At 38.1% G+C, this 13979-nt stretch overlaps 1 protein-coding gene across 3 annotated transcripts; it reads right to left on the bottom strand.

Annotated features, from left to right (window-relative positions):
- Window positions 1-300: 300 nt before the first annotated feature.
- On the bottom strand, window positions 301-13674 carry slc39a13 (solute carrier family 39 member 13). 3 transcript variants are annotated; one of them, XM_027137130.2, is made up of 10 exons: window positions 13500-13674; window positions 12143-12530; window positions 8885-8992; window positions 7981-8123; window positions 4424-4540; window positions 4052-4141; window positions 2794-2844; window positions 2439-2571; window positions 1708-1807; window positions 301-1584 (listed from the first exon to the last, which is right to left on the bottom strand). In XM_027137130.2, the coding sequence occupies exons 1-10, from the start codon at window positions 13542-13544 to the stop codon at window positions 1509-1511; spliced, it is 1251 nt and encodes a 416-aa protein (XP_026992931.2). In that variant the 5' UTR covers window positions 13545-13674; the 3' UTR covers window positions 301-1508. The 3 variants fall into 3 exon arrangements, with proteins under 3 accessions (XP_026992931.2, XP_026992932.2, XP_047676591.1); XM_027137131.2 differs by having other exon boundaries at window positions 7981-8114; window positions 13500-13671; XM_047820635.1 differs by having other exon boundaries at window positions 12143-12511; window positions 13500-13657.
- Between the last annotated feature and the right edge of the window lie 305 nt (window positions 13675-13979).

Raw genomic sequence — 13979 nt, 5'->3', positions numbered from 1 at the left:
TGCACGAGCCCATGCTCTGTGATAGACTGGCATCCCATCTAGTGTGTTTCCTAGCCAAAAACCCACAGTGCCTGGGACAGTCTCTGGACCCACAGTGACCCTGACTATAAAGCAGCTAATAAAGATGAATGAATGAAGTTTCCCCAACTACCAAAAACCATACATCTATTCAGTAAACACAAAAAACTACCGTACATTACATTTTAAATCTCCAAAAAAGGCAAATGTGAAAAATAGCCACACAAATAGATTACATTTTATATATTTTTCAGGGAAAGGTATAAACAAATAAAAACTACAGACATTTCATATCTTTTATTTCAATAACAGTGTTGGGAGTGATAAAAGCGTCAGAAATAAAACTTTGTTCCTTCTCACACGACTTTCATGTATAATAAATATCTTTTTTTAAAAATATATACATTTCTATAACCATACTTTGATCCGATGGCTGGCATTACTTTCAGTAACATTTTGTTTTACAGTGTGCAGGTATTTTCTGTTGTCGTACATAGGAAAATGATATAAATGCTATTTCAAGCTTTAAAAAGGCCACACGTCCTGTGAGAGATAAGTGATTAATCTCATAGTAGAAATTTCATGTAATCTCTGTTATCAGTCAAGACCTCTTAAAATCTAAAGGCTATAAGAGAAGGAATAAACTAGTAATGGCTAACACTAAGGCTCTAAAACATTAAGCGACTAATTAGCATGTTCCACTGTTGCGTCTGCATTCATCCAGATTAAAAGCCAGGTGGTGAAGTGGAACATAAGATTTGTGAAAAATAACACTGTAACAAAAAGTAAAGCAGCATGCTTAAATGTGCACAATTTAAAGTTGTATAATAACACTTGGAAAGCAAAAGTTAGTGTACTCGTTATGACTACAGTATGTCTATGGGGAGTTAGTGATTACATTATGCCTGTGGTGTCTAAGTGTGTGTGTGGGTTGCTTAACCATACATCCTACCATGAATACCCAAGGCTGCTCATTAAATTCAAGCACAGGTTGAGAAAGACAGCAGAAAATCAGGACAGTCTGCCAAGTACTAGAGCAACCAGACCAAGTAACAATTTGGAAATTTTGGCGCTAAATAGTATACTCTAGTTATCCATTATCAAAATGCATAGTTTTATGGGCATACTGATAAACATCCATATTCAAGTCTATATACAGTGACCCAAAAGCCATTAATTTTTTCGCTGTGTATCTTTTTTCCAATTGCATATTTACTGTAACAAGCCAAACATTGAAATTTGGTCTTTTTTTTGTATCTATTGCTTTTCCATTGTTTTGCGCTTGTGTGTGTCAGCTACATTTCTGATTCAAAGTGCTGGTGTAGCATATACAGTATACATATAACAAACACACACAAACCTGATAGTCTGAACATCCCTTTGGGTCAGTCAAACCTTTTCTAAAGCTTAAATAGTGGAGTGCATTATCCATCAGTTCTCCAAACTGGTAGATGTCAGTCTTTCGTTCAGAAAGTCTTTAAGCCTTCTGGCTACTCCGCTATAGCAGAAAGCAGCGCCATGACTCCGACACCACAAAAGATCAACAGGATCTGTAGTAAAGAATTTCTGAGGAGATCAGAGCAAAAGCTTCGTGTTATACATGTTATCTGTTATTTGTTGTATCTAGATTCAAATACTTTAAATTAGAGCTGAAGAAATTAGAAATTCTTTATTTTGATGGTCTAATACCTAATGTTGTTCTCCTCCAGAAGATCAGGCACCACACTGACCAATGCAATGTAGAGAAAGCCTCCAGAACTGAAGGGCAGGATCCAGGCTGTGGCATTTTCTTCATAAGAGAAGAGCAAGAAAAAAAATACGGATGACGAACACTACAGTGTCGCTGTGTTAACAACAAAACAACTAAAGTAAAAGAATTTCAGAGTATCGGCCGATAAAACAACAGGTAAACCTGCATCAAGACAGGGATCCTATGGACACAAGAAATCATAGAAGCAGCCATTTTTTGCCACTTTCTTGTAGCTGGGAGCAATCAGTCAGATATTAATCTCATAGGACAAAGAAAGGCCACATTGATTAATAGAAGAGCTTAGCCCATATGGTGCTTGCAGGATTTTTGTCATCAGTAACTGTTATCCTGCTGAGGGTCATGGAGCTTTAAATGAATAAATAGTCTACATGTTGACCAACAGAACTAAAATGGTTAAAAAAAAAAATTCAGCTGTGGGTGGTAATGAAATTTATTTATTATTATTTAAAAAAAAAAACAAACAAAAAAAAAAAACCCCACAGACAACACATTGAAAAAATTGGCTGTCTATTTTTTTTTTTTAAATGTGAATCATTGCAGCTTCTGTATATTATTTTCTAGCTATTCTATTTTCTATCTTAGCTTATGAGGAAACCAAAATTGTAACATCATGCCTTATGTGTGTGATGTGCCTCAAGTAGTGTCTCACCTGCGCCTTGCTGTGATTGAGCAGAAAGAGCAAAACATGCCCCAAGAACTCCACCCAATGCTGTGGATAACTGCATGCGTGCTGCACTCCAGCGATCAAACCCAGCACGCAGCAGAATAGCAAAATCTCCCACCTTTAACACAAAGAGCTTCATTAAAACATACACTATCTTTACATTGAAATGTCTATAAGAGGCAATACAACATTCACATGCCTATGAGACAAGACCGAGGGAAATATTTTCAAACAATTACCCTCAAGTGCTTAAATCATACAATTAATATTGATTCATTTTAATAAAGTACACTGCTACAAAGAATGACATCAAAAGAGTGTGACAGAAAGAGAGACTCACCTCATGGGGGATCTCATGCAATAAGATTGCAAATGTTGTTAGCAAGCCAACCTGTCAGAGAAGAGAAGGAAAAAAAAAAAGCTCATCAGCTCTGATACACATTAAAAAGACATGCATTGACAAACGTCAATCCGCTGATAAATCTATAGAATAAATTTATATATTTATTTCTCTATATATTGTTTTATTTTCAGGAAACTTGTTTTCTTAACTTTTTTTTTATAGTGTTTTTTCCCCAAAAAGCCTGGTTTCAAAATGTCCAGCATTGCTGTTTCAGCATATAAAATAAAAATATATACAAATAAAACAATAAAAACAAAAAAAAACAACAACAATAAAAATAAAAATAATACAAAGCAATTAAACACTTTGCAGGTGGGAGATTTAATTCCTTCTGGGGTTTAAATGTTTTTTAATGAATAGTTCTGGGGACGACTGGATCAGAAAATTAAAACCATATTGCGTTTAGCAACAATCTTAAATACAGACACACATTTATTAAGATCGAGCCCTCTTGCCTGTCCAGTAAACAAAATAAGAGCATGTGTGAGTCTCTGAGAGGAAATAAACTGAATGCCACAACCTCAAACTCATAGCAGACAAGCTGTGAGCCTTATGGTTCTCCACCTGGACCTTTCCTACATGCCGCTATCCTATTAATACTACACAACCGACACAAAGTGCCCAACATCCTTTTATAGTAATCTCAATTTTTGCCAATCTTCGTGTCCACAATGCGGAAAACTAACAAAACATAAAATACTTCTTTCAGACATTTGTATGTGCAAGGACAATGTAGGTCTTGGCAGATGTTGTGGCATTAGATGTATTGAGTGTTCACAAGAATTCGAGTGAAACAGTAAGAGACCATGTTCTTTGGAAGAGGTGGTATCTGGCCTTTGCACTTCCAAACTGACAGTGAGCCAGGACAGACACAAGACATGTGGTAGTAGCCAAGTTAAACTGGGTAACAAGGGAAACAGACTATACCCAGTATGACTGCACTTTCATTCTCAAGTAATCAAGATGATCAGTTTTGGAACACCAAAAGTGCATGCTACCATGCTACATGCATGTCAATTTTAATGAGGATCAAATGGTTTAATAGTGTTGCAGAAAGTAGCATCAGTGGAACCAGGAGAAAAACTGGAATGTGGCTTATTAATTACAGTGGACCTGATGTGTTCGAGCAGCTCACAGTAGGTGCTAATGAGTCCAAACGACCGTCAACGTGACACTAATCTCTCAGCTCTCCTACCTTCCTGCTGACTAGGAAGCTCCCTGCTACTGCCAGGCCGTGGGTGAAGTTGTCGATGCAGTTGGCCAGAAGGTTCAGATAGCCGCTCGTCTGGAGAAAATCATAAAAAAAACAAAGCGATTAACTGCCAACGCCATTACAAAAATGAAAAATCTTTCAGATTCAGTTTATAAAATAAATCAAATTTATCAAATAAAATCTTCATTTGCTTTTGAAAGCGATGTGTAGCCTATTTAGACTCCAAAAAACAGGAGGAACACTGCTTTTTTCTTCCAACAAAATTCGTGTGAGAATCCTTATACACCACCCAGAATGTCCCAAAGGAAAAGATTTGACACTTCATCCATCTACTGAGCAAAACTTCCAGCCAACCTTTATCTTCTCTTGTCGAGGCTGGGAGCTGATGTTAGTCATCGGCTTGGAGCTGGAACAGATGCCGTTAATTTCTGAAGATGTACAGTATTCACCCTGGTGATCTGCTGAAGAGGACTAAAATAAAAAGAGAAGAAAGACACTCTTAGGAGAATAAACTGGAATTCATTATGAAGCTGTTGGCTATGAAAGACTAAATGTGATACAATCACAATAGAGGTCACAAGATAGACAAAAGACAAAAAACAAAAACCTTCTTTACTCTAATACACTGGTCAGTTCTACGAACTCAGGTGTGTCTGAGCAGATAAACTGCCAAAGAGTAAGTGACTTGTCCTCCAGGATTGGAACTGTAGAGCCTTAAAGAAGTTAGATAAAGAGCACATTAGGAGTCATGGCATAAATCCAGATCCAGACTCACAAACTTTCTCACAAATTGAAAAGAGAAGTGAAAAACCACAGAACCGTCAAAATTTGAAACAGTGAGAAGCAAGAGTTTATTTTTTCCCTATCCTGATTTATACAGTGAAATGATCTCTGCTTTTTTCTGAATGTGAGATACATTACTGACATCTAAGAAATAAGTCGTGCACAAGGGTATACTTTGCACAAAAGAAAAAAAATAAATACCCATAAGACAGTTATGTCCCAAATTTAGCATTTTCCAAGAAAACAAAAACTATGGAAAAAAATTCCTCTGGTGATTCACTTTTTCTCTATAAAAGATAGAGATCATTAAAATAAGCCTGAATGTTGTTCAGTCTGGAACCAAGCAACCTGTAAACTCATGTGATCGGTCTGAGAATTTCACTCTGGATTTTGTAACAACGAAATTAGATGTTTCCTCTCTGGTGGGGTTTTGCTCTCTTGCCTGTGGTTGCCGAGCTGCTCTACTGACTTCAGACGGATTTTGCTTCAGCTGGTACAAAACTGGCTGCAGCTGCTTCCTGTTGGACTCTATATATAAACAGCTTCACAGCCTTGGTTGTCAATCTACCTCACTGGTCTTGCCTGGGCACACAGCACTACATGACCTTCAGTTCTCAAACAGCAAAATAAAACAAAAAAGGTAGCACAGAGATCAAATAAATCCTTGATTGGGACAAATGTGGGCCAGAAGAACCATCAAGGCTAGAAGAAATTCTCTGAACGCACTTTTGTGATATGTGCATCTGATAAAGCCTTGAATCCTCATTTTGGGCTGACAACCAATTCAAATCCAACATGAAAAGGCTGCCAAGGAAATAAGGTATATTAAATCTAGAGAGAAGGAATGAGGATGAGAAGATCCATGAGCAAGAACAAGCAGGAGGAACAAATATTAAAGAGCATGGCAGTGTAATGCTTTGATCTTGAATGTTTGGCAAGGAAATAAATAATCTAGTCTAACCCTGTGTCTGAGGAGTAGGTACTGACCTGGGCCTGATGCAATGCCCTGAAAGTAAACGACAAAAAAAAAGGGACTCAAACACCACAGATGCTTGTCTAGATTCAGGAATGGTACATAAAGTGAAATTCTCGCATTTCAGACATGGACATATAGCACATGCTATAGATAAATCACTCGCTGCTTTAATTATCCAACTCAATCTGCCTTCTTTCTCGGGTTCCAAATCAGCAGAATTCAGATGAAGGGAAAAATGACAAATTCTGTTAAAAAGAAGCAAAAAAAAAAAAAGAGAGAGAGAGAGAGAGAGAGAGAGAGCGCACGCGAGAAGGGATGCAGTATCTTCATGACACTTAAGCACTGGTGTTAATAAATATGGATATATGATTAAACTTGTGTTCATTTTGATTCACTTGATTTGAAAGAGTTTATCATACTTTGGAGATTATCATACTTACTAATATAATTCTTTTTTTTTTGGTGGATGATGATACCCCAGTTGTTCCCAAGCTGACCCAAAGCTGTAAAAATGTTTTATGGGAATATCAAATTGTAGTGGACTGAACCAGCCAGTGGAACACTAAAAAAAAAAAGCTCAACTTCAACACAAACCAAAACAACTGTCTGTTCGGACATGTTTGAAGATAAGAGAGTAACAGTGCTCGAATTTACTGATGCAGATGATATTCGGGGGCATCACCTCTGGAGCCTTACAGCCTTAAAAACTTAGATATAAAAAGACCGGTTGAGCAATGACTAATCTGTAATTGTAACTGAAAAACGACTGCATTATATTCTTCCTCCCTAGTCAGGTCTTCTAATAGTTTCAATGCAGTTCACATAATTAAAAATAAAGTTATGTTTAAATACATCAGTGTGTGCATGTGTATCATTGTAAAATGAAAAAATAACAAGACTGTTTTAAATTTATGGTTCTGGATTGAGCCATTAGATTTCTGGACATGATTTGAAGAAGGCCTTGTATTACATCTGGTAAAGTTAAGACAGACATGGCAAGAAAAAAGAAGAGGCTAATATTTCAGCTAAAGGAATCCAACAAGTTCTCAGGAGGATATCAATAAAAAGTCTACGCTGTTATATATAAGAGCCAAGGAGGTGCATTACTGTGTATATATATATATATATATATATATATATATAAAAAACAGAACATCAGCTTCAGAAAACCAGATGCAAAGTTTCAGCTGATAATTTTCTCAAGTTTCAGAATAATTCACCCCTTTAAACAACATGGAATTCCTCTTCAGCGCAAGACCCACTGAAGTGAATATACCACACATTGCTTTAACATATGCTGCTACTAAGGCAGGTCTGTAAACACATGGTGGAAGGATTTTTTTTTGAGCATTGGTATCTACTGATATGGTGCCACCACGAGGCTCAGAAATATGCTGCACAACAACAACAACAACTCAAACATACACAAAAAAAATCTTTTTTTTTTTTTTTTTAACTAAGGAACAAATTGCAAACTGCAGTTCAAAGAAAGAATCAATTCATGAGGTTACTAATACAACATACCTGAATTTACACACCAACAAACTCCAGGTCATTTTCTGAGTTTTGACACCATGTAAGCAATAATAAAAAATAAAAAAAATGCTGTGATAGGACAATGATCATCGCCTGGCTAGATGGAGCAGAGTTGTTCATTTTCTAATAACAGCATTTTGAAGTATTTTAGTCTTCTTCCAGGACCGTAATTTTCCAAGAATATATATATCAGTCATACTTTTTTTTTAGTTAACAGCTACATTTAATGTCTGTACAACAGAGACATAGTTCTGTTATCCCTCACATTATAGCAGCGTTTACATTTTTCACTTTTTAAAATTTTAGTGTTCTCTTCTCTTTTTATATTAAAAAGACCAAAATGCATTCGTATAACTGAGAAACCAGGAAGTGCAATCTACTTTCTAATAGCATAAAACAAGACTCCTTCAATAAAATATTAAATACATTTTTCTTTACCAAAAGCTCATAATATAAATATTGCTGACAATTTCATTTGTTAGCACACATTATAAATATTATTGAATTTAATTAAATGATTTAGAGTCTGCCAAAGATGTCAATACCTTCTGACCAATTAAATGTGAGAATTCAACAGCACTGTGGATATTTTTCCTGTTGCACATAAAAGACTTACAATGTTTGCATGGTTTATGGTGCTGCTCTCTGAAGCACCTTCCTCGTCTGGAAACATCTTCTCTAGCAACAGGAAGGACAACAATCCCATAACCACCCACATGCCTTGGGTACGGTAGTGTTTCTCTCTTGAATCTAACAAACCCAAAGATGTAGAAATAAATAAATAAAGGTGTGAGACATGAGCTACATGATATCATAAGCTTACAATAATGCTACAACAGATACAATATAATATAGCATGTACCAAGACAAAAAAACAAAAAACAAATACTAAATGTCAAAGATAACAAGAACAAAATAAACCACAATGTTATAAATAATCCATGTAAACAGGTCTATAAACCCTTACTGTAGTTTTGTACAAACTTCATTTTCATTATTCTGATGCTCTCCTTCTCCACCTTGTTTTTTTTTTTTGCACCTTGATACATGACACTGTATTTTTTGCACCTAATTACTGATGTGTCTTTGCACCATGTTAATTGATAATGTATGCTGAATGTTATCCCTTTGTCTGGTACTTGTGTCCTTTATAGATCCCCAATGAGGACACTGGGCATTACATTAGCAAAGTGCATCTATTTATCTGTCTACTTAAAAAGTGTTCCTGAACTGTCTGGAAAGCCTGGTAGATAAAACACTAGTCAAACCAGAGTATCGTTCTTGCATGGTTTTAATAATAGCCCTTTCATGAATAAAGCTTTTATAATAAGACAGAACAAAAGACATGGAGGTGAATGAAAGATGAAAGAACAGGTGGATGAATAGATCAATTTCAAAAGCAGGCCTGGGTGGAGAAAAAGCAGGACATCAAATGAATGCAAAGGAACACAAAGCAAGGGCTTGAATTGAAGTGACCAGTGTTAGAAATAACAGAAAGAAAAAAAAGATGTGTTATTTACTGTTGCTGGATGTGTGAGCCCAGGCTTCAGGGAGGAGATGGAGGAAGACATCACCAAGGAGGCCTCCAATTGCAAAACTCAGCAGCTTCTTTAGTTTCTGGCAACCAGCTGCAGAAGGAATACGAGACAGTGTTAGCATGAACCTCCATCTTAACACTCATACATTCTTACCCAACAACGTTAAGAAGCTTAAGCTGATAACATAAAAAACAAAAACAAGCAAGACAGGGAGGATCAGCCACAAACATGTTATTACGAACTTCACAATTTGATCCTGATAGCATCACTGTGATTACTTACCACAATAGGTCATTAGTTCTGTTCAGCTGCTGATTGCATCATTTTAATGTTTTATCTAGTTTAATGTCGAGGACAAAAGTTTGCACAGAAGACGAGACGCCTTCAAAAGTGGATGTTCAGCTGCTAAACATTGTACGTACAGTTTCTTCAAAAAAATGCAGAATTTTTTAAAGCACGTGTTTGATTTGTCACCAGTTCATAACAATATATCTTAAAAAATAAATAAATAAATAAAATTCGAAAACCATGGGGATGCAAACCTTTACCCATCTCTAACATCAGCTGACAAAAACTTTCCTTTTAAAAAGCAGTCTCTCCTCAAGTAACGAAGAGATCATGCCATGCTATTGTAAAAAAAACAAAAACAAAAACACTTTCCAAGCTTTTTTTTTTTTAAGACTTTCCAAGCTTTTTTTTTAAGACTTTCTTGACAATTAAACTTTCAATGTGATGCAACATGAAGGCTATGTTAGTGAAGAGAATAAGGAAATATCTACTTATGTAACACTGATTTTACTTTGGTAAAAAAACTAAACAAAAAAAAAAACAAAAAAAAAAACACACACTCACAGCCCACTTTATTACTAACACTGGAACATCTGAACATTCATACAGTTATTTAAAAAGTCAATTCATGACAATGTATAAAATCAGAGATACAGATCAAGAGCTTCAGTGGATGTTTACATCAAACACCAGAGTTTTGATCTCAGTGACCATGAATTTCAGAATATGCTGATTTGCTGAAGCGGGAGATCGACAGGCGGATTGGTTGGATAGGCGATAGGCGATCTGTTGTGGTGAAGAAAGAGCTGAGCCACAAGGCGAAGCTCTCTATTTACCGGTCGATCTACGTTCCTACCCTCACCTATGGTCATGAGCTTTGGGTCATGACCGAAAGGACGAGATCCCGGATACAGGCGGCCGAAATGAGTTTCTCCGCAGGGTGGCTGGGCGCTCCCTTAGAGATAGGGTGAGGAGCTCGGTCACTCGGGAGGAGCTCAGAGTAGAGCCGCTGCTCCTCCACATCGAGAGGAGTCAGCTGAGGTGGCTCGGGCATCTGTTTCGGATGCCTCCTGGACGCCTCCCTGGGGAGGTGTTCCGGGCATGTCCAACCGGGAGGAGGCCCCGAGGAAGACCTGGGACACGCTGGAGGGACTATGTCTCTCGGCTGGCCTGGGAACGCCTCGGTATTCCCCCCGGAAGAGCTGGAGGAAGTGTCTGGGGAAAGGGAAGTCTGGGCATCCCTGCTTAGACTGCTGCCCCCGCGACCCGGCCCCGGATAAGCGGTAGAAGATGGATGGATGGATGGCTGATCTGCTGAAGCTGGCCATGACACACACAAACCATCTCAAGAATACATTGGGTTCCACTTCAGCCAAGAACAGGACTCTGAGGCTATCATGGGAACAGGTTCACTCAAACTGACCAGTTAAAATGTCCCCGTCCCCCCTCTCCCCCCCAGTCTTCAACTCTGAGCAGAAACATCAGTAAAGAGATTCTGCTGATGTTGTGCATTCACCTCAAGGTTTGACATGTGTATTCTGAGAGGCTTTTCTGCTCACCATGAGTGTAAAGATTGCTTACTTGTATAACCTTAATCTTTCGGTTTCTCTTGCCTCAGCCTCAACTTGCCTCAACTGGATCAGTATTTCAGAAACTGCTTATCCCCTATAAGCAGTTTCTGAAATACTGATCCAGTCCATCTGGCACCAATAACCATGCTACAATTAACGTCACTGAGATCACGTGTCTCTCCATTTTCAGGTTTGGTATGAACAATAACTGAAACTCTTGACCTGTATACAAGTGGTTGTATGCATTGTGCTGCGACCACATGATTGGATGATTAGATAACTGAATCGATGAGCAGGTGTCCCTAATAATGTGCAGTTATTGTATATAGTCTAAAAAAAATATACTCTGAAAAATATATGTATTTTTCTTCTTTGTGAATTAGAAAGCTAAATCTGTCACTTAAAGCATGTACTATCTTTCATTCCCTGCAGCACTGGGCACACCCAACAAACCATAATTAATAAGGCTAAACCAAACTCCTGCCAACTGTGTTCTGCATGAACGGGTCAAAATCAGACGTTCCACTTGACTCATAAGATTTCCTCCCTGGAACCAGACTGGGAAAGTATATTTATACACCTTCAATCAAAAGCAACTACATCTTAAAAACACAGCAGAGCACTCAGGGCACTGCTAGAGTGATTGCTTTATTACTTCAGGAGCATTTTCTTATGAACGCCTAGCACAATTGGATATTCGGGCAAGTTTTGACAGGTGTGGAAAGAATTGCTCAAGGGCTCTGCTCAAAATATTTTCCTACTGAGCTCAGCTTACTTTAAGAGGACCGTCATCTATGGCTGCATCTGGCCACATAACAGGATTGCACTCTACTGGCAGTCAACTCTCCAGAATTCACAGAATTACATCTACTATTACAATGAAATGTCTGCCTGCAAAAATTCATTAGCTAAAGGGCCGCTATTCACACACACTGCATGGGACTCTAAGCAACTGCTTTCTTTCTACGAATCATAAGAAACACTGGTAGCTCAGTAACAGGCTTAGTTCAGGTTAATAGGGCTTGTACTGCAAAGTTATGTACATGTAACACAATGACACCATGCTCCATTGATACCAGATGTAAAGCTGCCTAGAATTCTATTAGTTCTTATCGCTTATTATTCCTATTTATAACTTTCTTAAATTAAGGTGCTTAAGGTGTTTTGCTTATTCATTTGCACAGTAGAAAAAGTAGTAAGCCAGGTTTTCAATTCACTGCAAGTTTTATACTGTATAAAACTGGTACATGCCAAATTTAAACTTGAATCTTGAATCATTCTTTGAGTGGAACACACAATGTTCAGGATCATTTTACTCCCAAGTTGGAGAAGTGACAGGTCTCTCACTAAAACAGAGAACAATACTACAGGTGTGCCTTACCTTCTGTTTTCAGTGCTGCTCCTGCTTCAATAGGGATCACTAGGAGGGGAAATATTCCACTGAGACCCACAGCAACAGAACCCACAATTGAGCAGAACCAAACATCTACGCCATCTCTGGACAGCAGCATGGCGAGACTGTGGAAGCCCAGCATCTCCTCAGCGCACCAGGTACCTGGACCAGCAGCAGCCGCTGTCGCATGAGCAAGGGCCGTCTGAGTCACTTTCTTTCCACTGGAAGAGGATGTAGAGGTGACGGCCAGAAAGGCAGCACCAACCAGAAGAGCAGCCAAAGCCCAAACGGGCCTGCCGGGTCCGGTGCTCATGAGGCCAGTCTTCTGTAGAGTGCTCCGGATCAGCACACAGGGTGCTGCAATGCAGAATGTAATCTTCACACACAAAAATTAATATAAAAGAAAAAAAAAGTTAGATTGGTTTGAATAGAGATAGGACAATTTTTTAAAAACACAAGAAAATATCCTGCCTCCATCGCACTTCTGATATCTTGCATTTCTTAGCAACCAAAGATTACTTGACTCCTTTGAGAAAATGGACTATAATCTGGTCTGGGAACTTTTCCCCTCGTATATTTCCAAACTATTTATTGTTTTCCAAATTGTGGTATTTTTTCGCTCCCATATAAGTAAACTAAGGAGAAAATACAAAGGAATAACGCAAAAACAGCAGCAGCAGGCGTGCTTGGAGCGCATGCGCACTCGATCTCGGAATTAGGAGAAGTTTAGGTTGATCCACTCCAGGCCTCCACATTGATGCACCGAGTTTTCCTCAATTCTTAAAACGCAACACAAGCGAAATTAGGTCGGAGAAAATCCAAGCAAATTATTTTCACGTCTCTGTTACAAAACAGTCTCATTGATCCGATGCAAGGTTGTGGATGAAGTCAACACCGTTAATAAAGACACTGACACTTTGAAATCGTTCAAACCATGAATGCGATCCAAGAATCTATAGCTAACTTTAGATGCAACAAAGTAACAAACCGCACCACACTTCAAATGGGTTTAGTGTCAAAATGCCGAGATGTTGTTTGTTTTTTCAGACTTCTGACGTTTTGAAATGTTGTGCTATTTTGCGCGAGACATTTTAGACAATTAACAAGTTTATAAACTCTACATTTCTCTTTATGGCAGCATTTAAAGCATTACTAAGGTTAATTTATTCAGATCTAGCAGCTCAATCAGTAAACAAACTATTATACGTCCTTAGAATTGCAAGGCTAAAAATACTAGTTTTTTCTTTTTCTTCTTCTTCTTCTTCTTCTTTTTGTATTTCTATATATTTAAGAGATGTGCTCACATTCTGTGATCATTTTTAAGAAGCATAGTTTTTAATCTTACCCTGCTGAGATTGCTGAAATGTTTGCTCCGGCTTGTCCCTGCCATCCAGTGCGGTTGAGTCGCAGTCAGCCGTCAGTACTGAGGACTGGATACAGCACTAACTGTCTTGTTGATTATCCTACCCCAAGCCACGTCTCACCGACCGGATGTCACGTCCTACACACCGGAAAACCCCTTTAAGACTACAAAATGGGCGGTGCATCGAATAATGGAGGTATTTCCGGCTCCAGTGTGGAAACCCATTGGATAAAGCGACCATTGACGAGGCTGAAAGGCCAAAGAGACACCAAACATCTGGATTCATCATTATGATGTGTTTACAAAACTGTGTGTCCAGCTGTGTTGAAGTCATGTCTACAGAAAATGTATTTATTTTAAGTAACTGCTAATCCTCAGCATTAAATTTAAAGTCTTCAGATTTCTTCATAGTATAATAATAGGTGTTGTAACCAGTGGTGTAGTCCAGTTTTTTGTAGTGAA

This window comes from Tachysurus fulvidraco, chromosome 1, assembly GCF_022655615.1.
Source record: "Tachysurus fulvidraco isolate hzauxx_2018 chromosome 1, HZAU_PFXX_2.0, whole genome shotgun sequence".
In the NCBI taxonomy this organism is placed as follows: Eukaryota; Metazoa; Chordata; class Actinopteri; order Siluriformes; family Bagridae; genus Tachysurus; species Tachysurus fulvidraco.
This window is presented reverse-complemented; position numbering and strand designations above follow the sequence as displayed.